Source organism: Rhinolophus hipposideros (genome assembly GCF_964194185.1).
Source record: "Rhinolophus hipposideros genome assembly, chromosome: 6".
NCBI classification, from domain to species: Eukaryota; Metazoa; Chordata; class Mammalia; order Chiroptera; family Rhinolophidae; genus Rhinolophus; species Rhinolophus hipposideros.
The window spans coordinates 52,831,858-52,859,178 of NC_138052.1; the positions used below are offsets into that span (position 1 = coordinate 52,831,858).

Sequence of the window (27,321 nt, forward strand, 5' to 3'; positions counted from 1 at the left end):
TGAAGACCCAAATGTTTGAGCTCTGGGAATCGGAGGAGACCTCCTTCTTCATTCACCGAAACTATAAATCTCCCCAAGGAACTCGAAGTTGCATTATCAGTCAACATAGCTCTTTCTTCAACAGCGAAAACGCACTTGAGCCGTTTCATCAGTCGTTGATTAAACGAATGGGTGTAGAATAAAGAAATGAATGGAGCAAAAGACCCACGTGAGGAGCAACTCATTGCTTTCCAGTAGATCTTTCTGCAGTGATGGGAATGTTCTGTATCTGCCCTGCCTGGTGAGGCTGCCACAAGGCACGTGTGGCTGTTGACTTGTTGAAATGGGGCTGGTGTGACTGTGCAACTGAGTTTTCCATTTTATTTAATTTCAAGTAATTTAAATTTAGTACACCACGTTTGGCTAGTGTCTTCCACATTGGACAGTTATGATCCACATTGGGTCATGGTTAACAGATGATCTTATCCTTTGTTAAATAGCAGCAGCCCAAATAGAGGTTTTCTTGAGAAGGGGCACTTTGTATTCAATGTTTTGATATATTCTGTGTAAACACCAGAGGGTTAAATGTTCAAGATTGAATTGAGCTTTTGACTTCTCTAAAAAGTTACAGAATTAATGTGAAAGGAGAATAAAGGGAAATTAGGACAGATCATGAGCCAGGGAACCTTAGAGTAAATGATACAGTAGTAATCTAGCACTTTAAAATTTACTGAGCATTCTGTATTATGTAACTGACTGCCCCTCTTTTTTTCTGTGTATGTGTATGTGGTTTTCAAGAATATAATTCCAATATTTATTATAGAAACAAAAACAAACAATATAAGCATGAATATAAGTGAAGTAATTTTGGAAGTAATGTAATAGCTTTTTTTGTTCAGTGCACCAGATGCAGGATTCTGAAACAACAGTTACGCTTCAGCAAAACAGCATTTCTATGTATTTCTGTTCATGATGTTTGTTCTTACTATTTGCCTGGAATCACTTAATCTCAAACTGGGAAGGCAGACCTAAGCCTAGACCTCAAGAACCAGGCCCTACTTACCAACTGCATCACCAGCCTAAGAACTAGGTCCTACCTAACTGTCTCAGCATGGCAAGTTCCTGCTTAGTTTTTCATTTCTTTGTTTTGTGACACTACGTGTGTCTGAACAATGAAGGCATTTTTCTGCTGCCTATTGGTAATTTAATGTTTTTGAGCTCTAAGTTGATCATTAGAAAAGTAGTGGTAAGACCATCTCTTTGATGGGACTATTGTAAGAATGAAATGAGAAAGCATATGAAGAGCTGTATAAATGCTGTTGTATTATCATGATGTAATTACATTAAAGTTGACAGAGTTCATACCAGCGTTGGTAAGAATTTGGATATTAGTTTTTCTTCCCAAGACAGATCCTCATGAAGGCATCCAGTTGTTAAACCCTCTTGATATTTTGACATAGCATGGTAATTTGCATATATATGCTTTGCAAGACTAGAAATACTTCTGTACTCTTTAAATTGCCATCTCTTCTGTGATTTTTTTTTCCTCTTTTACATCCTCTTATATTTTCCTACTACCATCTTGTGTTTCTTAGTTCTACTTGTTGCTCCCATTGAAACGGATATCTTTTAGAATTTGATGAATTGTGCTTCTCTTGAGTAAGAAAGTAAAATTCTAACGTGAGATGTGAGAAAAGCATCTTTTTTACGTTAACTGTTCGTGTCCATTGGGATCTCCTTGAAATAGCCTTTCTGTATATGGGAGAGGCAGGATTTGAAGAGCATTTCAGGAAGTACCAAGTCAAGTGTGTGTATTAACATGTTTCAGAACAAGTGTATTTGGAATAGAATCAAAAAATATAAAAACTAAAAATGCGGATTTAGAAATTATTGGCTGGGCACTTGGTATATCTGAAAGAAGGGGAAATAGAGGCCTTGTTATATATAATAAAAAGCTATAATTTGGTAAAGTTACTGGTGGCTTAGTGACTGATCATGGAGAGAATCTTTCCAAATGAAGATATAAGAAGGTACTTTTTTTTTTTTTTAATTTGGAACCATCTTTAAAAATGAAACTTTTGTCATTATCAATCCAAATTGATACGGTAAGTCCTCACTTAACATTGATAGGTTCTGCTACCTTAAGTGAAATGAGGTATGATGAAACCAATTTTACCATAGGCTAATTGATATAAACAAGAGTTAAGTTCCTAGGGCATCTTATCAATGTTAAAATGAAACAATGTTGCATGAAACAATGTTATCCAAGGACCTGCTATACTTCTTTTGACAGTCTAGACTGTCAAGCCTCTTATTATAATACTGAAAACAAATCAGGCCTACTGATCCAGAAGTCATTTGTTACCAGTGAAATATGAAACATTTTAAATAATAGAATCTGTTCTTGGGTAGTTGAGAAGTTCTTATTCTTTTGACAAGTAGCAACCTAACAAAATGTATCCCTTCTTCCTCCTTCTGTCTCACCTCACTCTTCAATGTCTCTGGAGACTTTTCCCCTTCCATTATGAAAATACCATTGTGATAAACCACTGCTTATTGAAAGTGATTGGGAAGTAAAATATTCTGCCCTCAGCCACCTTCTGTAATGACACTTACAGAAGTCTTGGTTCTTCATAAGGTGCTGTGGACTATCATCATGTATTATAGTTAGATAAAATTGGTGTACTTGAGACTGAATTGTCCATATGTCATTAATTAAGTAGCTATTTTTTAAGGAATGATTTTCTGACAAAAGTTGAAATGCTCAACTTCTATGATGATCTTACAAAACCAAAGTTTAAAATGGGCAAAGTCTAGTTATTTGAATTATTTTGATAAATAGGAGTTTTAAATATAGTTCTTATAGCTCATACTTGATTAAACTAACATTTAACTGGAGTTTGATTTTAGTTTAGTTTGATATGAGCTGCTTAATAGTGGCTAAGGAGATTATTCTCTGTAGAATGCAAATGTTGAATGTATGAGATATATTTTTTAAACTAGTTTTTTAAAAAGTTATTTTAAAATTAATTTAAAATAGTTACACATCTCATTGACATCAGAGATACCAAAGAAAATAATTTAGCTGTAGGGTACATTTATTGAGTTTATTTCATTTCTGTCCATTAAAAGGTACTTTGTATGTTGGAATAGATATTCCAACCCTAAATTTTCTCAAGAAGTTTTATGGGAAGGAACTCCTAGCCAGAGTCTGACATATGTAAAATACTCCAAAAAGCATAAAGCACAAACACTTTTCAGAAATTAAAGAATACTAGTAGAATGACTTTGGCAGCCACACTATCACTGTCAAGATGATTTTGGAAGAGGTTCGTGTTTGTCTTAAATGGTAGCATTGATCTTCACGTGTTACAGTGTTAGATTTGAGTCACTTTCTGAAATGAACCCAAATCAAGGTTTTCCAAAAGATATTTTTATTATTTCTACCTTGTTTTTCTTTGAGCTACTGATCAGTCAAGCCTTGTGACTTTAGAAGCCTACTTATCTACCCAAAATTAAGTTGTGTAATATTGATCCTGGCTTGTTGGAAGGTGGCAATGCTCTATTAGTATTCATTTACATTTTCTATTTATTGAGATTAATAGTTCTTATATGAATGATGCACACGTAATATTTTACTAATTGCTGTAAACTCATTTCATTCCTGTATTTTTAAACTTTATTTAAATTTGATTATTCCTAATGATAGTTAAAATGGTTCTCCAGGTTTTCTTAAACTTTATAAATCTGGTACTTCAAATGTAAACATTCAGGGGATCTTTTTTATGAGTGTGAATTAACACTAGAAGAAAAACACAGCTGGCAAATTGACAGTAGCATTGTTAAACAGTTCATTTCTCCTGTTCTGAGGCACCTAACATTTGGCCTAAAAGGCCATTAAAATTTTAGATTAGATTCTATTTGTACTGTGTAGTAAAAAGAGTGTTTTCTCTGTATTTGCTCCTTCTGTTAAATTAAATTCTTTGTGGGAACCTCTGTAAATTGCAATCAGAGATTTGACTATGATTACCTTAGTTCCCCCCTTTAAATGCTTCACCTAATTGCATTTTGAAAGCCCAGATACACACACACACACACACACACACACACCACACACAGACACCCACACACACCCTCTGAAGGTACCAAAAAATTTATACACGTGACTTGTATTCATCTTTTGTTATCGGTATAGAGTATTACAATTTTAATACAGTTTTTTCCTTTCTTAAAATGTGTATACATTTTTTTGGCACCCTCTGTGTATATGATTTGATAAGCTAATGTTCTTGGTCTTTTTTGTAAACACACATAAAACGTGTGTAACCTTCGGAGACACTATTTTAAGGTCATGTCAGTGTATTTGATATGATCATTCAGTTTGTTTTCAAAGTCCTTACTAATTATTAATGTGAACTTAGTGAAGATGCTGTTTTATACCTATTCTGCTCATTTTTGGTATTTGACCACCTCTCGTTTCCTAGTTTTAAGTTCTCATACTTAGTCCTGTTAAAACTTTGAGGAAGTTCCAAAGACTTAGAGTGGATCACCAAGTTCCTTCTAGTCTGTTTGGGGCTGTCTTTAACTACAATATACTTAGTAAAAAAAAATAAATAAATAAGTAAATAAATACATCCCTTCTGAGGAGGTGAAGTTTTTGTTTGTTTCAGACCAGTTGGAGAAGCACATTGTTTTTAAACTTTTAAAATTTTGAGGGGGTAATAATTCAGACTTACCCTCCAAAATTGTAAAAGTAGTAGATAGTTCCTCTCTGTGTGTATGTACGTACACACACACCCACCCCCCCCCCACACACACACACACCCATACACCCATCTCTGTTCCTTCCATGAAGTGGGAGGCTGGGTAGAGAATGAGATTATGGCCCAAGCAAATCATTCAGATGATCTTGCCTTTAAGTTTCTAGATGTTAAATCTTATTTCACTTAACTTACAGCCTTGTGGGGATTTTGTCTGTTTCTTTTTAGGGTGACGCAGACGTATGATGCAGGTGCATGTATCTATTTCTACTTTGCCTTTAACTACAGGGGAATAAGTGACCCACTGACTGTGTTTGAACAAACCGAGGTAATTTTGCATACATGACTATAGCTATTACATTCTTTTATTAATTTAAGTAAACTTCACCATCAATTGATGATTTTAGTTTCACTCTCTTTCATTACTTGTGGCCTACCTGGCTGATAACCCATAGAAATGAGAAGCGTATTTGTTGCACTGGGCTGTATACTGAATTGTTAGTCTAGAATTAATATTCTCTGTGTATGTTAGAATTCATCTTCTGATTTAAGCATGTGGTTTTCTTGGTTGTTACTTGTAGTCCATAATACCTGATGAAATTAAATTGAAATTAAATAACAAAGGACTGTAGGAGTCCTTGAGGTCACTCTGGCAGCCCACTCCTCTCCAAATGGTGGCTGCCGCTGAGGTCAGCAGCCCTGATGCTCTGGCTTCGTGTTGCTGTAACACCCTTATTCTAGGTTTACAATTCTTTCGTTTGCTAAGGCTCTATGTAGGCCATCGGGGTTCATTTGCTAGCAGTTGCTTCTAGTTTTTATAAGGCCTTCTGTTTGAAGGTCAACATTTATCACGCCTATAGTTGAAGAAACAGACTAGATTGAGGAGGAATCAGGGAGAGACCGAGGTGTGTTAAAAACCTCAGATGTCCTGGTGTTTTCACTCTATTGCACGCCTGCCAAAGATAGTGCTACAAGATGATTTTCAGTGGTACATCCCCCTTAAGAGCTTTTTGGAAGTGAAATTGAAATACAGTGAAGTGCACATATTTCAAATGTGCAGTTTGATGAATTTGAAGTAAATACACACCAGTGAAATCATCACCCCAATCAGAATAATGAACTTATCCATCCTCCTCCAAAGTTCAAGTACTTTCCCATCACCATAGCCTTTTAGTATTTTTGTATTGCCCTTTGGCTACCTACTGCCCCTTCCCTGTGCCACAAGAATAGAATTATGCCTTCTTTCCCACTTCAAACTGCCATTCTCTAAGTGCTCCTGATTTCAAGTAGTTATTGCTTTATTTGAAATAATTTGTTAGAAGATATCCTCTTTTACAGCAGGATTTGCATATTTATGATTCATTTCAAAAATTCTAAATCCTAAGTGATGAGGGTAATTACTTTATAGTGAGATGTGGTCCATCCGTCCCAGCTGGACACTTTTCTACCCTGGCCTCACTCCCCGTGGTTTGTACACACCTGTGTAATTCCCAGAGGTTCAGACACTCGAGATATTTTACCTTATGGCACTCAGAAATTAGATGTAATTGCAGTTTCTGTTACTCTTTCACCTTGCACCCCATTGATTCTTTATTTCGGTGTACATGTTTAATCTTTCTAACCTTAGTGTTCTATAAGGAGTATAGTCAGGGCTGAGCATGTTAGGAGGATAAAACAAGAGTTGTTTTTTTATTTTTCATACTTAGATATCCGTAGGTCTGACAGGTAATGTGTCCCATGATAATCACCTAAGAAATGTTCTCCATAAGGGCTTTTATGGTCGATCCCTGATAGCTTTGTAAGTCAACTTGAGTCTGATGCTCCTGTATGATGTTAGGTGAGTAATGTAACCATCTAAGCCTAATTTTCGTTATCTGTGAAATAGGAGTCATTGTAATTATTCCGTGATGCTACATAGTAAAAACAAATGCATTACTGCAGGTAAATTGCTTAGTGCTTTTCTGGACATATAATAAGCAGTCAATAAATGTTAGTTACTAATGTTTTTTGTTATATTGAGATGTTTACTTCAGAGTAGAACCTGGTTCTGTCTTTATAAAACCTTTTTTCATTAACTATTTAGTGCTGCTGAATTGATTATTTTACCTTCTTTTTCTTTTCTAGAATCTTGACGTGACTATTGTAGATATTGTGACTATTTACTGGAAAAAACTGTAGAGCTAGACTGTATATTTTAAATGCAGTAAACCTACAAGAAAGGAAAATTAGGCTTCTGGTTTATTATTTAGTCCAGGAAGTACCGTGTTTCCCTGAAAATAAGACCGGGTCTTATATTAAGGTTTGTTCCAAAAAACGCGTTAGGGCTTGTGTTCAGGGGATGTCCTCCTGAAAAATTATGCTAGGGCTTATCTTCCAGTGAGGTCTTATTTTCGGGGAAACACGGTCTGTGCCTCCTTGGGAACTGGGTCTCACTCTACTTCAAAGTGGAATCTAAGTAGCAACTATCTGTTGTGTTGTTTCCAAATACAGGCAGCTGCTAGAGAAGAAATCCTGGCTAATGGAGGGAGTCTGTCACACCACCACGGAGGTATTCTTGTTTGGGGGTAGAATTTGTAGTATTCCTAATGTAAAAAATATTTAGTTTGGTAAAATGCTGGGGAGAGTCATAATACGAATAATATGAAAGCATGTGCGATTTCTTGGAAGTTTTTGTCGGTCCCTGAGGGAGGCGAGGCTGTGGCAGTGACCAGCAGACAGCGGACCTGACAAGGCTGCCTGGGGGCAGAGCTAGACAACCTTCTAGTGCTCATACGGCTGGCCCGTTACCCAGGAAGAGCCCAGCTCGCCTGGCAACTCTTTGACCATCACCGCGAAGTTTTTAAAGGGATAGCAGCAAAACAACATAAATGTTTCTCAGCCACTATTGGAATGCAGCTGGGTATCAGTTGTACCATATACTGAAGAGCTGTTAGTTTTGCCCACCCAAAATTTAGCAAATGAATCAAGACGCTATATGAAAATAATCTTTTTTCAAGATTTTAATGCTGTTTTGTTATTACTTTGTGATCATTGTGGTAAGTACTAAGATTGATTTTATCAGAGAATTGATCCCATCACTAATAAGAATTAACACATATCTATGTTATTAACACTCTTATGAAAGGCAGTTTTTAAAAGTGAAACAGTGGCTATTCTGTTATTAAACTTGTAATTTTTGAGGTTATCCACCTGTTCCCCTTAATAGAAATATGTGCTGAACATATGCCTCAATATAATTTGGTACTTAGAAAAATAGTATATGTAAATTTTTGAATTAAAAGACATATTTTCTAGGGAGGAGCGTGAGGATAAATGACCACTGAATTAAAAAATTCAGTTCCTACTCTTGCATTCTCCATATCCCTCTTTCCCTGTTCGATTTTTCATCATAGCATTTAACATTATCTAATATCCTATATATTTGTACTTCTTAACATTAACTATTTCCTTCTACTGGAAAGTGAGGCTGCACAGGGCAGGGACCTGTTTTGTTTGTTGCTAATGTACCAGCATCTAGAACAGTGCTCCCCCTGCCCCCAATCAACCCTCCATGCACACGTATAGGATGAATGAAAGAGTTTTGGTAGAAGGAAGGGTGGGCTCTTGAGGATCTGTGTCCATATAACAGTCCTGCATCCAGCCTGGGGAAGACTGACAATGTGGGTGAATGAGGTAAAAGGAGACGGTTCCCAGCATCCTTGTATCATTATCATCTTTTGCTATCACCTTACTTTTTTTCTTAAGCCCCACAAATAAATTTCTAACTTAGCTGGCTGATAAGCATTAAAATGAACAAATTTATTTTTTCCTCATCTTTTATTATTTTTTGATTGAGATTGTAATAAATGTTAGAATGACAAAAATGAAGGGAGCAAAATAGATACTAGAAAGCTCTCACATACAACTAAAGGCTTCTGATTAATCTGAAAGTCTGCACCTAATTTTGAAAATTTAAACAGGAGATATTTCATAAAAATATTTAGATTTTTAGCACCTTCTTCTAAAATATTCAGAAAGCCATATACATTATGTATATGTATATATGTATAAAATCATTTGTATATATTCTATTTCAGGATGCACTATATTAATATGTAAGGAACTTGTAAAAGTAGATACTATCATGAAGTGATAATATGTTCTTCTAAATTGATTACATGGAGGGAGGAGGCAAAATAATTGAGCTATAATTACTTGTTTGAAGAAAAAAAGTTCCTTTCTATAGCCAACAATTTTGCCTTTTCATACACATCAGCAGCCAGCAGTGCACTTTTTCCTTTAAGGTCAGGAGCTGTAGGTTCCACGTTCATGATGGTAAATATGAGAGAGGTGTGATTCTGCGAGAGGGTGAGAATAGCTGAATCTTGTATATAGGAGGAGTTAGTGGCTTAATTGTTATATAGGTAATTGGGTTTTACATAAGCTCTTTCGTTAATTGTGAGAGGCTTTTCTCAGTTTACTCAAGCTTTACAGTGTCAGGAATTCTGTAGAAGTTGTAAATGACCAAGTGACCTGCAACATTGCAGAGGAAAGACCAGTCAAGTTTTTTCTTGCCAAGGCGCTTTCCTCCTTTAGGATCTATGAGGCTATTCAAGTCCCTCCAGTAGCGTCTACATGTGAGATGCTAGAGTCTAATATGGCAGAACTGCTGGTGTTATTTATTCAGATACGCCACAGACGCTGAGAGCTCAGTGGGCTCTGACAGAACCTACATGACCATTGATTTATCTGTAAAGCTCCCATTACAGAAAAAAGAAAATACACACAAACTTGAAATAATAGTCACTCTACTACAAATTTATTTGAAACTTGAATTTTGTTACTTGTGAAAGCTATAGTGCTAGTCCCTTGTATTAATCAACACACACAAATAGAACTTAATAAAAAATAATAGAAAGATGTAAGCCTTAATTAACCTATAAAATTATGATGCATGATGCAATTGTTGATCCCAAAGCAAACAATGTAAATAGCTCCCTGTGATATTTTTTTATACAAGGTATTCTTAGTAGTTTTTAATATTGTTGTATAATGTGTTTTCCATATTTTAAATATTATTGGTCCGCTAGGTAGTAGGGTTTCAAAGAATTGTAATTCTTTCCCAGGAGAACCTTATAGTCCAGTAAAATAAAATATTATAGTATTTCAAAAGGCCATGATCAAAACTGGTAGGGTTATGGTATCACTACCACTTTAACCAAGTAAAAGTCTCTCATTTTCTTTGAAAAGCACCCAAAAGGTAACTTTAATAAACATGTAAATGCCATAGATGTTCAAACAGTGAAGAGAAGGGACATAGAATAGGCGAAAAATTAATTTAAAAGCTGTAAATATGTGCCAGGTGTTCTGTACAATTTAATCTCCTTTAATCTCGCTCCAAATGCTGTGGAGTAGATATTATTATTGTCTTTCAAAAAGATATCTGAAGGCTCTGAGTGTAAGTAAGTTGCTCAAATGTACCAGCAGTAATTATGAGTGCCAGAACGTGAATTTCAACTCAGGTCTTCCAGCTTCAGTGTCCTTGTCCTCTGGCTTTGAGAGCCTAAAACAGAGAAAATAGGCAAAAAGCTAAAAAGATTGAAATTGGCAGCATTTGAAAAGAGACACCATTTAAAAAGTATATGAAAAGAAATACTAAACATTACTGTTTTTCTTTTAAAATATAAAACCTGTATTTGTTTAATTTTGACACTACATTAATTATTTGCCCTGCTTTAGATGTTAAAACAATGCATCGGCATTTTAATTTCCTCATCATAGGTGTTTCGTTGTTTTCTCAATTCTTACACATAGTCAGTTTGACTTTCTGTTTGTCTTCATAGTTTCTAATTGTACGTTTGTAACATATAGGCAGTATCAGGTAATAAAACGAATGCAAATCAGATGATGTTACAGGAAAACTTGTATAATTTATGTGCATTTTCAGGTTCTAGGCTTAATAGGCCTTTTATTTGCTGAAGATTCTCAAGTTTGAGGAAATAATTTATTTTTAGAAATTACTAGGTTTAACTTGAATGTAGCAAGGTTTGATTGCATATTTATTGAGAGGTTCTGCCTCATTTAAATAGAAGTCTTTTATTTCTATCATATTTCTCATTTTTATTCTGTGTGATCAAAAATATGACTGCATGGAAACAAGCTAAGCTACCTGGTTACCTCTGTTGCTTAGAATAAGAAATTAGGTAAGCCTGAATACAAAATATATTTCATGTGTGCTGGGAAATTGAAGATGCTTTCCGTCTGCTAGCTTCTCTGCCTCTAAGCTGCTAGTAAAGGTGGGAGTGCTCCGGGACTCAGCCAGAGCCTGTTTGTGCCTGGGTGTTCGCTCAGTCCCTCCTCAGTCATTTCCTCAGTCCCAGGACTTAAAATACCGTCTACAAGCTGATGACTCCCAAATAGCAGACTGCACCACCACTGACCCCTGGGACTTCTGCAAAAGCCTCCCCCTAACTGGTCTGTCTGCTTCCAGGCTAGCTCCCCTACTGTTAGTTCTCTTGCTTCCAGGGCAATTTTTTAAAAACTCAGTGTTTTTTCCTTGCATTCAGAATAAAGTGCAAAGTCCTTATCTGAACCTTCAAGGATATACGTGGTATGTTTGTCTCTTTGTCCTCATCTCTTACTACTTTTTACCTCTCTCAGGATTGGCTTTCTTGCTCTTTCTGAGACATATCAACGCCCTATCCCCTTGTAGGCCTTTGCTATTTCTTCCCTCTTTTCCTGATGTTCCTTTTTTTGGTTCCTCTCCCTCCTACTCCCACCCCACCCCCCATATTTGTATGGCTCTTTCTCCTTCATTTAGATCTCTGATAAAAATGTCACCATCTTAGAGGTGGCTGCTGGCTTTAGGTGCTTAAAAAACAGTAGCTTTAAAAAATAAAAGCAATAGACAGTATCAAGTGAAACTATGGTTTGTATGCTTTTTTTTAATTTTTAAAATTTTTGAATTACAGTTGACATGCAATATTATATTAGTTTCAGGTATACTGATGAGATATTTACATTATTTACAATGTGATCACCTTGATAAGTCTGGTTTGTATTCTTAAACCTTTAACCTAACCATTGAAGAAAGGGTTACAGTTTATTTGAAAAAAATATATATGAGTATTCAAAGGATATGATTCAACAATTGTCTTAACATAGTTTCATCAGTATGACCTTCAGTTGGTCTCAGTGTGTAGGAAGTTGTTACAATCTGTATGAAAGAAATTTCCTTCACGCTATTGGCTATATAATTTGGTATAGAAAAATGTCTATTTTCGTAAGTGCTTTTCTGCTTAAAGTTAATCATCTAATTTGTAGATTTCAAATATCCTGTGCTATTCGGTATAGGTTCATAAAACAGAAACCTTTCCATATAAATTTTAAATAGGGTGGGTTTAATTGTCCTACTAAACTTAATCAATAATAGAGCTTTTGAGAGACCACTTTTTATGTATAAAAAAGATTTTCCTTAATTTGCATCCTGAACTTAAAACTCAAATGACCTCATAGTAGCATCTTTATTTACTGACCTTCAGGCAGTGTCGTGACACCCTCAGTCCCATTTTTGAGTTCAAGAGTAGAAGGACTGGGGGTTGGGAGAATATTGATGCAATTTCTCTTAGAGGGTTTGGCCTGTAATTGTGATTAATAACAGTTGCTTTCACTATCTGGAAACAGACAGGCTGGTTTGTCTGCCTACAATCATGCTGTGATAAATGGAGCTATTTTAACTCTGGTTTTGTGTATCAAAGAAAACAGATGTAGTCTGGGACTGGAGGCTATAGGAAATATAAAGCCTGCTTAACTTAATCTTCATAGTGCTTGTTTTTGTAACTGACGAGCTGGTCAGTTTAAACAGTAGAGTTTGTGTCAGCCACGGATTTAATTTCAGTTTGTGACTTAAGTTTTTAAGTTGTTCATTTGCTAAAATTATACCTAAGTCCTTGTCAGGAAGTAAAAAGCGTTGATTAAATATAGCCAGTCTTAGTTTAAATATTGGTGTCTTTACCTAACCAAAATTATTTCCTATTGTTTAGAGAATAATTATGGGGCAGCTGCTCTTAGCTTTTTTTTGTAGTCTTAATAGAATGTAATAGTATCGGAAACTTTAAACATACAAAGAGACTACTCACATGAATGAGCAAAAGATCAACTTTGTGGCCATTTCTTAAAAACTTGTATTTTATAAAACCTGAAATAAACAACATACAGATTGGAAAGGAAGAAATAAAACTCTCACTATTTATGGATGATATGATTGTCTTCGTAGATAATCCCAAAGAATCTACAAAAACAAGATCAGCAAGATTACAGAATACAAGAGAACACACAGAAATCAATCACATTTCTATATATTAACAACAAACATAGAAACTGCAACTTAAAATACCATTTACAATATCTCCAAAGAAAATGAAATAGGCACAGATCTAATAAAATAAGCACATAGTTAAGCATAAAAACAAAATATATATTGGATCTATATTTTGAAAATTACAGAATGCTGATAAAAATAATCAAGGAAGACTTAAATAAATGGTAAGACCGTGTTCACAGATTAGTAGAAAACTGGACATTATAAAGATGTCAGTTCTCCCTGGGTTGATCTGTCTGTTTAATGCAATTCCTATAAAAATTTTAGCAAGATTTTAAGTACATACAGAAGGATTATTCTAAAATTTACATGGTAAGGCAAAGGAACTAGACAGCTAACACAGTTTTGTAAAAAAAAATCAAGTCATGGGAATTAATCTACCTGATTTCAAGACTTATAGCTATAGCAATAAAGATTGTGGTATTGGAGGAGAGATACATTGATCAGTGGAACAGAATAGAGAGGCCAGAAATAGATCCCCACAATTATGCCCAACTGATTTTGACAAAGCTATAAGGTATAAAAGCAAAATGGAGGAAGTATGTAGATTGTTCAACAAATGGTGCTGGACATCGGTAAGCAAAAAAAAACCCACAAAAAACAAAAAAACAAACCTTGTCCCAAACCTTATACAAAAATTAGCTCAAAATAGATAATGGACTTACATGTAAAATATGGAATAATAAAACTTTTAGGAAAAAAAACCAAAATAAACAATGTATAAGTTTTATATTGCATGCCATTGTGAGTCGCGTGATGAAATCTGGTGCCATTCTGCTCCATCCTGCCCAGGACGTGAATCATTCTGTTGGCCAGCTTACCCACACTGTATACTCTCCCCCTCAGTAGCCATCTCAGTTATTGTGGTATTGGTTTTGTAATGCTTGTGTTCAAGTCATCCTTATTTGACTTGTAATGGCCTCAAAGCACAAGAGTAGGTGATGCTGGCAATCCAGATGTGCCAAAGGAAAGCCGTGACGTGCTTCCTTTAAGTGAAAAAGTGTGTATGTATAGGAAAAAACGTAGTGTATAAAGGGTTTGGTATTATGTGTGGCTTCAGGCTTCCACTGGGGGTCTTGTTTGTATCACCTGCAAATAAGGGGGGACTACTGTAAATGGCTAACCAATGGTACATCCATACTATGGCCTATTACTCAGCACTAAGAAGCAATGAACTATCAATGCATGCAACAACTTGAATGAATCTCTGGGGAATTTTACTGAATGAAAAAAAACCAACCCCCAAAAGATTACATACTGTTGTGATTCTGTTTCTATGGCATTTTGAAATGATACAATTATAGAGGACAGATGAGTCGTTTCCAAGGGCCAGGTATGGGGAGGGGATGACTTAAACAGGCAGCACGGATCCTTGTGGTGTCTTAACAATATCAGTGTCAGTATCCTCTTTGAGATTTTGGTCTTTTGGTGAGTACAGCCTTTCCAATATTGAATCTTTATCAGACTGCCATAAGATAGCAGAAAGTTTGTTTTGTCCTTTATGTTTCTTTTTTTTTCCTTTGGTTTCTTCTTTGTGTCTGGCTTTTTCCCACAAAACTTGTAAGTTGATTATAATATTTTTCCACTGAAGCAATGTTGTAAATAGATCCCAAGACCCGACTATAAAAGCCAACTGAACCCATAATTGAGCTGAACATTTAACAACTTCAGCTCTATCATAGTATAAACAGATTTGAGACCTGGCAGAAAATCTGTTGTAAGAGCGTGGTGATCGCTATGCCTTCCCACCCACGCAGTTACAGACGCCCCATCCAAGACAAAGGGTAGGGGAGCCCTGTTTGCTCCCTCTTCCCTCTGCTGTGCGCCGTCGCGGCCTCCTGCCTCAGGCGCATCGCTGGGGAGAATAGCTGGCTTGGGAAATACTTCTTCCCTCTGGGTCTCGAAAGAGAACTTTTTATTCCCAGCAATTTTATGTCTAAGACTCTTCTAAGTACTAGATGTTTCTTAGTCGGGGAATGCCTGTACTACATTATTAAAATTGTCACAGAATAATTAACTTTTTATAGTTAGCTTCATGTGATTAGCAGTTAATCCTAATAGATACTTCCAAGTGTAACATCTGTTTAAAGTGACTTTAAGTAAAATTTATTTTTAATGTTCTGTGTTGTCAACCACAAGCCATGAGGCTACATGTGACTATTTAAATTAAAATTAATTAAAATTAAAATCCATTTCCTCATTTACAGTAGCCACCTCTCAAGTGCTTAATATCCACATATGGTTAGGGTGCTGTGTTAAATAAACAGTGTAGATACACAATATTTCTGTCATCACAGAAAGTTCCGTTGGACAGTGCTGTGAAGCTTTATTTCTTACAGATTTCCACACATGGCTGGAAAGATGGCCAAAAAATATGACTTACAAGTTTTTTTCAGTGGGCATTAGATTCAAGTCTTTGAGAGTTAACGTTTAAAGTAGCGTTTGTCATGAATGGTTGCTTTTTCTCAGTGTAACTTCTATCTACTCCACCACTTTTTCCAAAACTTAATTTGGTCAATAGCCTCAAATGTAGAGCAAGGTCACCTTGCAATGGCAATAAACCATTTGCTGCTAATCCAGTTGCTTGTAGCACGGAAGGTATGTTGCCTTTATGAAAATTGTTTGGGCTCCTAGGAGATGGACTTGAAAGCATATAACCCAGGATTTCTTGGTCTTGGCACTGTTGACATTTTGGGCCAGACCATTCTTTGCTGTGAGAGCTATCCTGTGCATTGTGGGATGTTTCGCAGCATGCCTGGCCTCTACTCACTACCCCCTGGTAATATCGCCCCAGTTGTGATCACCAAAAATGTCTCCAGACATTTCTAATTGTCCCCTGGGGGGCAAAATTACCTCCATTGAGAACCACTGGTATAGCCCAGAGAGTCCTACAGATTTGAAGGAAATGAGAGTTTAGGTTGCATGCCATATCTTCTCTTGTCTCAGCTCCTATAGAGTAGCTCTGAGTATATCCAAGAAATGATGTCAGAATGATGGGAATGCAAGGCAGATACAACCAAGGTAAATTAAGGAAACCAGGTTGCTTTTCCTAAATATTTGAATCCCTAGCCCTTATCTAAAATGGTTTATAGATAACTGTGGTTCAGTGTTTATTTTTTATTTGAACTAACATTTATTGAATTCTTACTGTGTGGCATACACTATTTTATGCAACAGGGCTACAAAAATGAATAAAACATGGCCCTAGTCTTCCAGGAGCATATGATGTTTTTTATCCTTTTCTGTCCTTATACCTTATGTTGTTTGACTTGTTCAATTGCTTTTGACTCTGTTATATAGACATTAATTGCCACTGAGCTTAAATTTCAAGTATGTCAAGTCGTTTTTTGGGGCACTTATAGCAGAATTAAAACATGACTGTGTTCTAAAGACAGATAAAATCCAACTCTTGCGATCTATTACCCTAGTAATTAAACTTTTTCTGTTTTATAATCTCTAAGGACCTATTTCAGGATCTATAAGATCTTAGAACTGTTATATAAACTGTACAGATGAAACGTTAGCATAAAGAAAACAGATATTTTAAATATTTAATAAGAGAAAAATCTCATAAAATCAGATTTTAATTGCTTTGTTAAAGTCCAGGGCATCCATGAATTTGTCATCTTAATATTGTAAGTTTCATTAGTAGAAAATAAGTCAGATCACTTAAAGAAGTCAAACATGACTTTAATTATCCACTAAGCATTAAATTAGACTCTTGGACAGTCATAATTCCATTTCATACTCTTTTAAAGGCTGGATGTTAGCATCCCTCAATTGGAGATCTGTTGGCTAACATTTAGCGTGTACCTCCACCATTATCAGACAAACACGAATGGACAACTGAATCCTCTTTTCAGGTTGAGACCCCCTTACCCCCTCTAAAGAAATATCATCATAGTCAGATCACCAGGTACCTCAAAGAGTGGAAATTGTCCATTGTCCTTCTCTGCTTTCATTAGCACCTAACAAGTGTCTTGGAGCCAGAACCTCATCTGGCAAGATTGGGTGTCCCTCCAAGCTTTAGTTTACATACTCCACCAGTAGTTTAGTTGGATTAATTAAGTCTTGAAATACAAAGTCAATGCTCAGATGACTCATAGCAGCTAAGTCTAAGATTTTCTTTCTAAACCTGACCTAGTGCTAACGGTATCCAGTATGCTCAAACGAGAATTTCCAAAATAGAGTTACAATAATGGTTAGGTGCTTTTACTGTTGGCTTAATTCTACTTCTGAGCGTTAGTAATCTTCTCAATGTACAGTCGACTTCATAATTTGTTTTTTAAATAAGTATATAATAAATCTTTTCAACTTTGTAATCAAATTCATAATTCAGAAAGTTTTAAACTTAGCTAAAAAGTCTGGTCAGCATACCCTAGATTTATCACTTTTAAGGTAGCGTGCTGTTGGGTAGTTTCTGCTAAGTCTTGAGTCACTTAGACCACAAAGAGTAGTTCCAGATAAGTTTTGATGGCTAGCTTGAGCCACATGACCACCTTTTCCCTCACAGCACTTACCACCTGCCCTTGCATATGTGTCTGTTCATTCTTTTATACCATTGCTCATACCACAAAATGCATTCTTTCTTGGAGATGTTAGCATCCAAAAGGGGTTATTGAGCCTGTGATTTAAAGAGTATCCCTGAAAGCTTCATTTCTCTGTTCCACAAGTAAGTTTTTAAAAATATACTGGATGTTGTGGAAGAACACAAAATCTGTATATCCAGTCTGTATATACATTATTAGAAATTAAATTGTAAAAAAGTGAACTCAACTTTAAGCAGATAAAGAATTTCCCCTCCTTTGTTTTCTATGTTTAATGTTTGGCTGGTCTGTGTTTGTTGTTGTTGTTGTTTTCATCCTTAAAAGTATTTCTTAGACTCTTGAATACCTGGCATTAGTACTTTGGGCATTGTGTATTTAGAATAATTCTGAACTGTGGAGCACAGGGTCCGTATCTTGTTTTCAGAGGTGATAGAATTGGCTTTTTGTAGCTCTCGTGTTGATTGTCAGGCTAGATTTATACTTCCAGAGAATCAGAAGTTAAAGGAATGTGGTTGACTCAGTAGTCATGAATATCCCACATCAGATAATCCAGGTCTAGAAAGAGCATTTAGGCTTCATGTGGTATGAATGTACACATGCCTTTTCACGGGTAATGTTGAAATAGTCTTAGGCCACCTATTTTTGCTGTTTTTATTCATCCATTGTCCCCTCCTCCAATATGCATGGAACATGAAGGGCAGAGTATCGTTTGCAATTTTGAAAAAGGAACTCTACAAATGTTTATGCAGCTACGTTATAGTTGTGCACTCGTGTGTTACGTGTGTCCAGATCAGTATAGTCAGCTCCTTTCTAAATGCCTAGCAGTGCAAATAAAGATTGTACAAATGGCATCATTGTTATTGCTGTTGATCGTTAGCTCTGGAATAAAAATCTTCTACTTTGAATTGTGATCCCTCTTTGGGATTAGAGCCTCTGGTTTTGTTTGTTTTGTTTTAAATTTATTGATTCATCTGAGACAGCCAGACAGAGAAGGTTCTCTAGAATTTTATGAAGATTATTTCCAATAGCTTTCTTATTACAACAACTCATTGAACCTTTTTACTTAAACAATGTTATTTGTTTGTACACTTATCCTACAATATAGTTGACTTAAATTGTTAAGCAAAACCAAAAAGAATCCTAGTCCCTTTAATCACATAAGCCATGATTTCTGACCTCAGTTCACATTCCGTTATCACTGACAGGAGCTCACAGACCTCTGCCATGAAGGGGTTAAATTTGATTAAATATGTTTATAAGGGGCCACAGCTATGCTGCCTGTACTGCCTTTTTTTTTTTAACTTTCTAGTTCACTAATCAAATGTATGTTAGATTGATTATTGTAAAAGTATAAACCATAGAAAATTTGACAAGATAGATGTGTAAATTATCCTTCTGACAGAACTAATGATGCACTCCCAGCACCTTCTGTTTTCCAGCGCTTGGTGAGCGACTTCATTAAATATGCAATGGCTATTGGGTGGCTTCTCAAATGATGGTTCAGTTCCTTGTGGAATTGCATTTTTACTAGAGGTGTAAAACCAGGCAGACAAGCTAGCTGTTGGGCATCCTGCTGAGGTTCTAATGTGCTCCATCTTGTTGGAGCAGTTGTTTGCAGTCTTTTCAGGACAATTAGATCCATAACCACAGGATACATTCAGTGAAACTATATTACAGATAACAGTGGAGACTGGCATTGACTGCTTTCCACCCCTGTCTTGAGCTGCCTCAGTGTGGATAGCTTATAATAATGCTACTTCTACCACTCACAGAGTAGTTCCTTTTTTCTTTTTTTAATCCTTTGAAGCTAGTCTAGAAATAAGTGATTTGTAACTTTTTTAAAGTTCTTAAAATCATAGGATATTTGAGGTGAAAAGAGTTTAATAGATGTTAATCCCTATGCAGATGAGAAAACTGAGGCTGAAGCATTGTGGTGAGTTGGCCCTTAGGGAGATAGTAGGAGAACCTGGTGGAACATCTTTTAGGTGGTAGAGATTTCATGACTAGGATTTGCACTGTTTGGCTTCTAGTTTTAGAGCTCTTTTACACAGAAGTTTTCTTTTTTGAATTTAAGATTTTTTTCTCCTGCTGTACCTCATTTTTCCTCATCTTAAGACCAACAGTGCTGTCTTTTTTTATTTCTAGAAGCTAAACAGAGAGATTTTACTTTCTCAAGATAACACACTATTTATTATTTTAATGACAATTTGATGGTTTCCTGGAGAACTGGATACAAAAGATGTTGAGTTGAGCTTGAAATGGTATTTAAGGTTTCCAAAAGGCAGATGCTATGGTGTATCACTGCAGCCTGATAAATGGGAGTGCATTTTAGAATGACAGGCTGAATACGTTCATGAAAGAAGGTTTCCCATTTCAGTTGGCCAATTAAATCACTGTTGATGACTTTGGATCATTAATGAACATTTGTGGAAAATGACCATTTGAATTCAATTATTACAATAATACGTTTGAAAAATACTAACCACAAATAATACTGTTCGTAAATTAAAAGATTTATCCATTTCACCACAGATAAGTCAGCATATTGCTTTGCTTTGTAATGCCAAAGCAAGTTGACATTTTAGAATTCTTTTACAAATTAACTACATATCCTTTCTTATAAAAGTTCTACTTAGAAAAGGTTGTGTTTTTCATTTAGTGCCTTTTAAAATATAATTTATGCTGTTAGCCATTACATTACTTCGTTATTCTCAGAAAAAATTAGCAAGACCTAGAACAAAGGAGGAGAACATTATACGGTGTATAAAAGCAGAAGATTAAGTTTTAAGATGGATTAGGTGTTGGATTTATTTAGTGTCTAAAAGAATCTCTAATTCTAAGAAAACAATAGGAAGAAAGTAACCATTATTTGAAAACATGCAAATTTACTTAAAATTAATACAAAAAGAAAATGCAAATGTAAAGTTTCATAACCAGAATTTTTTCCTAAACCCAAAGTTCAGATTTTCTTAAATTTTTGTTCTCCTTAAAATTTTTTATGGACATGTATCCCACTTTTGTTATAGTATACCCAACAAATTCAGCTAGATATGATGTTTTTCTTGAGTTAACTTTATTTTCTCTGAAACTTGGGCTGTTTTGGTCGTTGAGACAGGAGGTGGGTTCTTTTGAAATGCATGTTTTTCTCATTTTGTTATTTGTAAAATGGGCCATCATCTCAGTCCAAGCTTTCTTCATCTCCATTTCATAGTTTATAGAAAAAGGAGACGCTGTGGAGCACAGGCTTCCCGTGGGAATACATTGGGCTTAATGAGCTTGATAGTCTGGTGGGCTCAATAAATCAAATAAAGCAAAACATTTCTCATTTTTGAATAAAAGCATTTATCACACAGTGTTTGTTCATTCGTGGTCACAAGATTGATTGGTTCCCAGCATCAGAGTGTATATTGAAGCATTTTTGATTTTGTTTTTCCAGTGGGCAAGTTACGGAAGCAATGGCTAAAGGAAAGCATCTCTGATGTCGGCTTCGGGATGCTGAAGTCTGTCAAGGAATATGTGGACCCCAATAACATCTTTGGAAACAGAAACCTTTTATAAATACATTACTATTGTTACGAAAAATGTTACTTTTTTTTTTTTTTTAAGTCTTCAGCTATGGTTATACCAGTAATCACATATACCATGGACTGTGTTTTGGCTATATTGTTTATTTCATTCTATAGTTTGTTTTGTTACTACATTTACCGATTGACAGACGGTATTTCTAAATCGCTCTCATTGTGGGTGCATCACTTTACAGCCAACTGGTTGTCATTTCAAATTTTAGTCAGGAAGCGCAGGCTGCCAGTTGTTTCAGAGGAGGATGCTGCCAGCTGTTTTGTATTGATGCTTCCTCTTGGGAACAAAGGCAGGTTTGGGTGTCCTCTATTGCTTATGTAGTCTCTTTTTTAAAGAAAGTTTCTGGGAAGCAGATATCTAGGGAAGGATTCCACTGGGGAGTGATACACACGCGTGGCTTTTTAAGAGTGTATTGTTGTGTGAGTAGGCATTGAGGGAGGGTACTCATGAAACAACGGAGGCAGCCTGTTATTTAGGATGCTTTCAGTTCTGTGATGTAGTTGGCCTACTTTTTCTTTTAACATTAGTATACAGTTATAAAACCTTAAATCATCAATATACAAATTATTCTATTAAGGGACATGTTTTTGTTTTCCATGTTTCTGTTTCTACTGAAGTATGAGTTGTATTTGTATCACTGAGATAACCTATTGTTATAGCCTATTTCATTCATAATATGTTTTATAAGAAAAGCTGACTTATCACTCATTATACATGGAAAACAGGTTTACCATGAAATGAAAGCCTTTAATCAAGCACAGAATCTTAATGTTTCTGATTTCACATTCTTGTTGCTGAGATGAAGAAGCCGCAACAGGAGAGAAGAAGGAAGACTCCTTCCACTTCATGTCTTCAGTTCAAAGAATCGTTTGGCTAAAGTAACACAGTTATCATTCAGCTTTTGAATTTGAAAGCCTCAATAATAAGAAATCTTTTTTTAAAATTAACCCAAACAGTATAAATTTTCATATAAAAGTTTCAATTAGTTTTTAACAATGGTTTAATGCCTTTCTTTGAATTACTGGTTTAACCTACATTTTTTTAAAAAACTGATGTTTTACTGCACATAGCATGACTAAAGTTTGAAATGTCATATTTCTTAATAGGGAGAACATTAATCACATTTAGCAAACATTTTTACATTTAAACCTAGATATTAAAATCAGTGAAATGATTACTTTGAATCACTGTCTGTCAAGGTTCATGATTCACATTTTAAGATGGATTCTTTTCTTAATGCAATACCTAACTTTTGATAATTTTTTAAAATCAATATTTGATCAGATAATGTAAGACAAAATGCAGATGATCCTGTAAAAGAATACACTGTCTGTCTAGCAACAGCTCCAAAGTATTTTGGGGCAGTTTGATACGTTTTATATCTGAAGTAACCTTAACCAAAAAAGTAAAAATTTTAAATTGACAAAATGCTATTTTTAAGACTTCAAAATGATAAATAATTTCTAATAAATAAAATTGGCCTCAAACTAATAAATTTAAATCTATAGATAAATCAAAATTAAATATTGATTTAACAATAAAACTAAATATTGATTCATTAGAAGCTGCCTCTTCATTGGTGATTTATTTTTAATTATAAAATTTTCAGCAGATCTTTGCTTAAAAAGCCCTTTGTATTTGAAATAGTTGGATATTGATGAGGAAATTACCCTTGCCTCTAGAATTATAAAAATCTCAGCTTTATAAAATGCATCTCTTCATGAAGGTAATTTCTCTAATTGGTGATCAAAATGTAACATTTAACATGGTACTAATATCTCACTGGAGTGTATACATGTTTCAGGGTAATTTTTTTTAAATAAAACTTAAAGATTTATAAGCAGATCCATTCCATTCCTTTGCATGTGATTGTTATAACATTCTTTCCCAGGGAGTTCAGATTTCAACCTCAGAAATCTGTATGTGATACTAGGAAACTGTAAATGTAACACCTGAAAATTGTTGTGTTCACTATTCTACATGAACCTTGTGGACATTAGTGATTTATGTCTTTGTTTTTCTTTCATGTATTTGGGACTCCTCAACCTTGATTTTATAGTAATGACTACATTTCGTAGTTGGAATCATTTCTACAGGGATTCTTTGAAACCCATGAACACTCATCAGTGCTATTTCAGTCTGATTTAGTAAATCAGAAAGCCTTTCCCCTGCTGTCACACGCCTGCTTCTGAGAGGTACCTCAGCATATTCTTGGTGTCTGTGAAGAGCTGAGTTTTTGAATGTGCACAGAAGTACGTAAGCCTTGCTTCATATTTCTGAAATATCTGAAAATGGCCTCATAAAGTTAAAACCTGTAGAGCATTGTTTACGTGAGGCTTCTTAACTCATTTTGAATCATTTATTTAACATTTCAAAAGGTTGTAGCCTGTTTGGTTTTCTGCATTAACACTGACTTACCTTTCTTAAATTAGTCATATTTCTAATATTTGATGACATCACATTTGGGTTGTGGTTTTAGTGGGAATGGGAAGTTTATGCTATGAGAAATGGCATTGAATATTAAAAACTCAATATGAACAGGCTTTATAGACCCTTAGAGTAACTGTTGCCTTAATGTTTGGTGCAATTTACAGTACATAAGTGAATTTTGTCTTATGCTGAGTAACTTGAGCTTTTTTAGGTTAGTAAGAATTGTAAAAGCCCCATGTTTATTGTGCCCAGCATTTTACCTCAAAGAAAGAGGATAAAATTCTTTCCTCTTCTGGGGATATGAGAGTTCTCTTCCTAAATGCTTACATGTTATAGTACTGTTACTTAAACATCATTCGTGAAGCTGGAAGCCTTCTGGTGTGCATAGCTGTGTTGATGTATTTTGGAAAACAAAAGTGCAGTCAAGGATGAGCTTCCATCAGTGTGTTGTACTATACCAGATACAGATGGTTGCAAGGATACCTGTTTTTCAGAATATTCTCTTAATTGCTAAATTCTAGCTTGCATTTTTGAACATGTCTTTCTGCATGTTGGCTCCAGAGATTTTTCTTTGTTATAGTCTTTTATAACCACAGCTGCTTAACCATAGCTGATCAGAGGAGCCCTGTAGTCCCAAATTAAAGCGTGTAATCTCAGCTGTTCAAATGGGGCTGGGTTTGTTGAACATCTATTCTATATAATGTAGAATACAAACGGTTATTTATAATAATTTGGATTGATTCACAAACTGCATATACTGGTGCTTGAGGCAGCCAAAGTGAAATTCTGTGGAAAGCATATCTACATTTTAAGAAACATCAGGACAGGAGTTAAGGACAGCTTTAATAACTTTTTGTTTACCACTTTTTAGCAACTTTGATTTTAGTTAGGGCTTAGCCGATGGTGGGAGAAAAGCCGAAGATAACAAGTGCCACTGCAGGATTGTAAATGCAGAATTGCCTTTGGCTTTATAAGTTATGGAAGCTTGGCTTTGCTCAAGGTTTCCTGTTCCTAAATGAGCCACATGTCAATATATTCATTTTATTCTTATTAATATTTCAGTTCCCTAAAAGAGAAACAACATACATTTTGATGCTAAAACCTATAAAGTATAAAAGTTCTTTTTTTAAAACTACTGAAATGTAGTTCATCTACTATGAAGGATGTAAGTTACTCAGATTTCTGCTCCTTTAAGCCAAACAGTGTTTGTCTTTAGTGTAAAATTTAACTGTAAAAACTACTTGTAATATCAACAGATTATAGAAACTAATAAAATGGACCTGGGTCTAAAAGGGTTTTTTTTCTTCAAAGGGAGTATGGAGCTGTTGGTTCTTCTTGTTTGCATGTGGGTTTTTCAATTTTAATTTTTCATTTTCATATTTTCAGTTTTGAAAACAATTAACTTTTATAATTTTATTAATGAAGCATAGTGAAGTGCAACCTAAATATAACTAAATCCCTTTGGATTTATAGCTGAGTATATTAACTAGGTTTTATCACTCTCTAATTATTTAAATCAATGTTATGTTCCTAGGAGGTGTTTAGTCTCCTGTGAACCTGAAGCATTCCCATTTGAACTTCCAAGGAAGATCCTCAAAGAGTGAGCACTCTTGTGCTCTTCTAACCACAACAATTCCTTAACAAACGTGAGTAAGGACCACTGATATATAGAACAGTCGTGCCAAAGAACCATCACAGAATTAAGTACCTTTAGTTCTGTGACTGTGGAAAGATTTCTTTTTTGGTTCTCAAAAGAGATTATTATCATATTTTTTTTCCACAAGGAAGAAAAATAATACATTAAGTATCATTAAGAACATTTTTTTAGAGACTCTGAACTTCCAAATCTAAGAGAGAGAGAGAAGGGGAAAAAAAGGTTTTAGTTTGAATTTCTAAGCAGCATACACTCGTATATATGTTTTTAAGGCATCTTATTGTTGGCTAACTTATCTTAGTGTTTTTCATGAACAACATGAGCATTCTATGAAAATGTTGTCTAACCCTTAATCTTGTTCACATGTCCAAAACGACATGAAATGCTTGTACTGGTATACAGTTTCTATAAATAATTATCTTTTTAGCTGCTTAAAGAATATCCCCCAAAAGATCACAGTGCCTTGTTGGAATTTTTCTTTTTTTTCATGAAATAGCCATTATTTAAAGTGAGTGGGAGAGGATAAGTCGTTACAGATGGATTATTCAGCAGTTCAAGACTGTTCCTCCTCAAGAACATACCAGGAAGTAAGTAGTTGTATGTAGAAACACTGAAATCCTTTTCCGCAGTGTTGGTGTGGATCTCCTATTCCGGCATATTTCACCTGTACCCCACATACATCTATTCAGCCAATGGGCTTTGTGTCTACTTTCATTCTTACATTTTCATTCCTTCTGTCCCAACTTAGTAGCCTGAGGTGTGGCTCGGTGGATGTGGCGCATTCAGCCGCTGAGACACACACCACACGTTTTCAGATGTTTGCTCACACAGCTCCCTGAGGAACTGAGCTTGTGAGAGGGGTTTCTATTCCTTCTGTTGTACGTTAGTCCTTTTTTGTGTGATGGTGCCTTCAGAATAATGAATATTTCTGTTCCTGGACAATGATAAATCTTATGAGAAGTATGTATAGGTTATATTCCTTAATTTTTGTCCTTTTTTGCTAAGCCTGTGAAATTCTTTGGCTCTGATACAACTTGACTTGAATAATATCTTATCCTGAGTCTTCCTCCAAGGCAGTACATATTCCTGTCAGTACTGTAGTAATCTTTTGGGAACTACATGTGGGTAAGCACTTGTATGTAAGCCATTATTCTGCTGTAACTAATGCATACAAACAATTCTTCTCTTCACACTCATAGTCTAAAAAGTGGGTATGTAGTGGGAAGGAAAATTCCTGCGAGATTCCAGCATAGCTTTGTCAATTCAGACTGAGCCATACTGTTTTCCACAAGGGCTCAACACATAGTCTCTATATTGTGCTTTCAGTGTATGTTTGGATTCTCCTTTAATTGCTTTTCCTAGACTGTACTGTTCTATAAGTAACTACCCATGTGTGATTTTTAAGATGTGCTGGGAAAAAAATAAAACAATACCAAAACCGCTCATTGTTATAGAAATCGTTGCTTATTTCATGTTGATTACCTCTAACCTCTGTTGACATCCTGCTGTGCTCAGAGAATGAATGGGATACAGTCTGTAGCCATGGGCAGCCTCTCTACTAGAGAGGGACGAGTGTGCGGACGCTGAGGTGGCCTTGCCTGTGGCACCCACACCGGCAGAAAGCTTGTAGCTATCTGGGTTCTGGAGTGACTGAGAATGAGACGCATTGAACCCAGTTTATTTGATACATTTCAATAATCACTTGCTGCACTAAGATTTTAACTCGCTATTTAAAGAAAGCAATTTTCTACCTGGCTTGTATAAGCTCACATTGAATGAACCTTAGAAATCATCTCATCTTATTTTTTCCCAAACATAGAATTGCTGTCTAACCTCCCCCATCCCCCAGGCCATAAACAAATAACCGGTCTTCCTGAACATGTGTTGTGACCAAATGGGAATTCATTGCCCTTCCAAGAAGCCTTTTGCAACTTCTGAAATTTTCAGGTTATATTAAGAGGTTTTTGCTTATTAGACTGAAATCGGTCTCCCTCTTCTATCCATTAATGTAAC

General features: G+C 35.5%; 1 protein-coding gene across 3 annotated transcripts in view; it reads left to right on the forward strand.

Annotated features, from left to right (window-relative positions):
* Window positions 1-26,752, forward strand: part of AGPS (alkylglycerone phosphate synthase) — a 124,079-nt gene extending 97,327 nt beyond the window's left edge. The window contains exons 18-21 of one of the 3 annotated variants that reach the window (XR_013993492.1): window positions 4,968-5,067; window positions 7,230-7,287; window positions 21,082-23,476; window positions 25,189-26,752. Coding sequence is in view for 2 of the 3 variants with exons in the window: in XM_081050971.1 (XP_080907097.1) it covers window positions 4,968-5,067; window positions 7,230-7,287; window positions 21,082-21,203 (280 nt within the window). In the remaining variant the exon portion in view is untranslated. Of the gene's footprint in view, window positions 1-124; window positions 297-4,967; window positions 5,068-7,229; window positions 7,288-21,081; window positions 24,943-25,188 lie in introns of those variants that run through there. The other 2 variants (XM_081050971.1, XM_081050970.1) reach the window with 2 other exon arrangements.
* The last annotated feature ends 569 nt before the right edge of the window (window positions 26,753-27,321 follow it).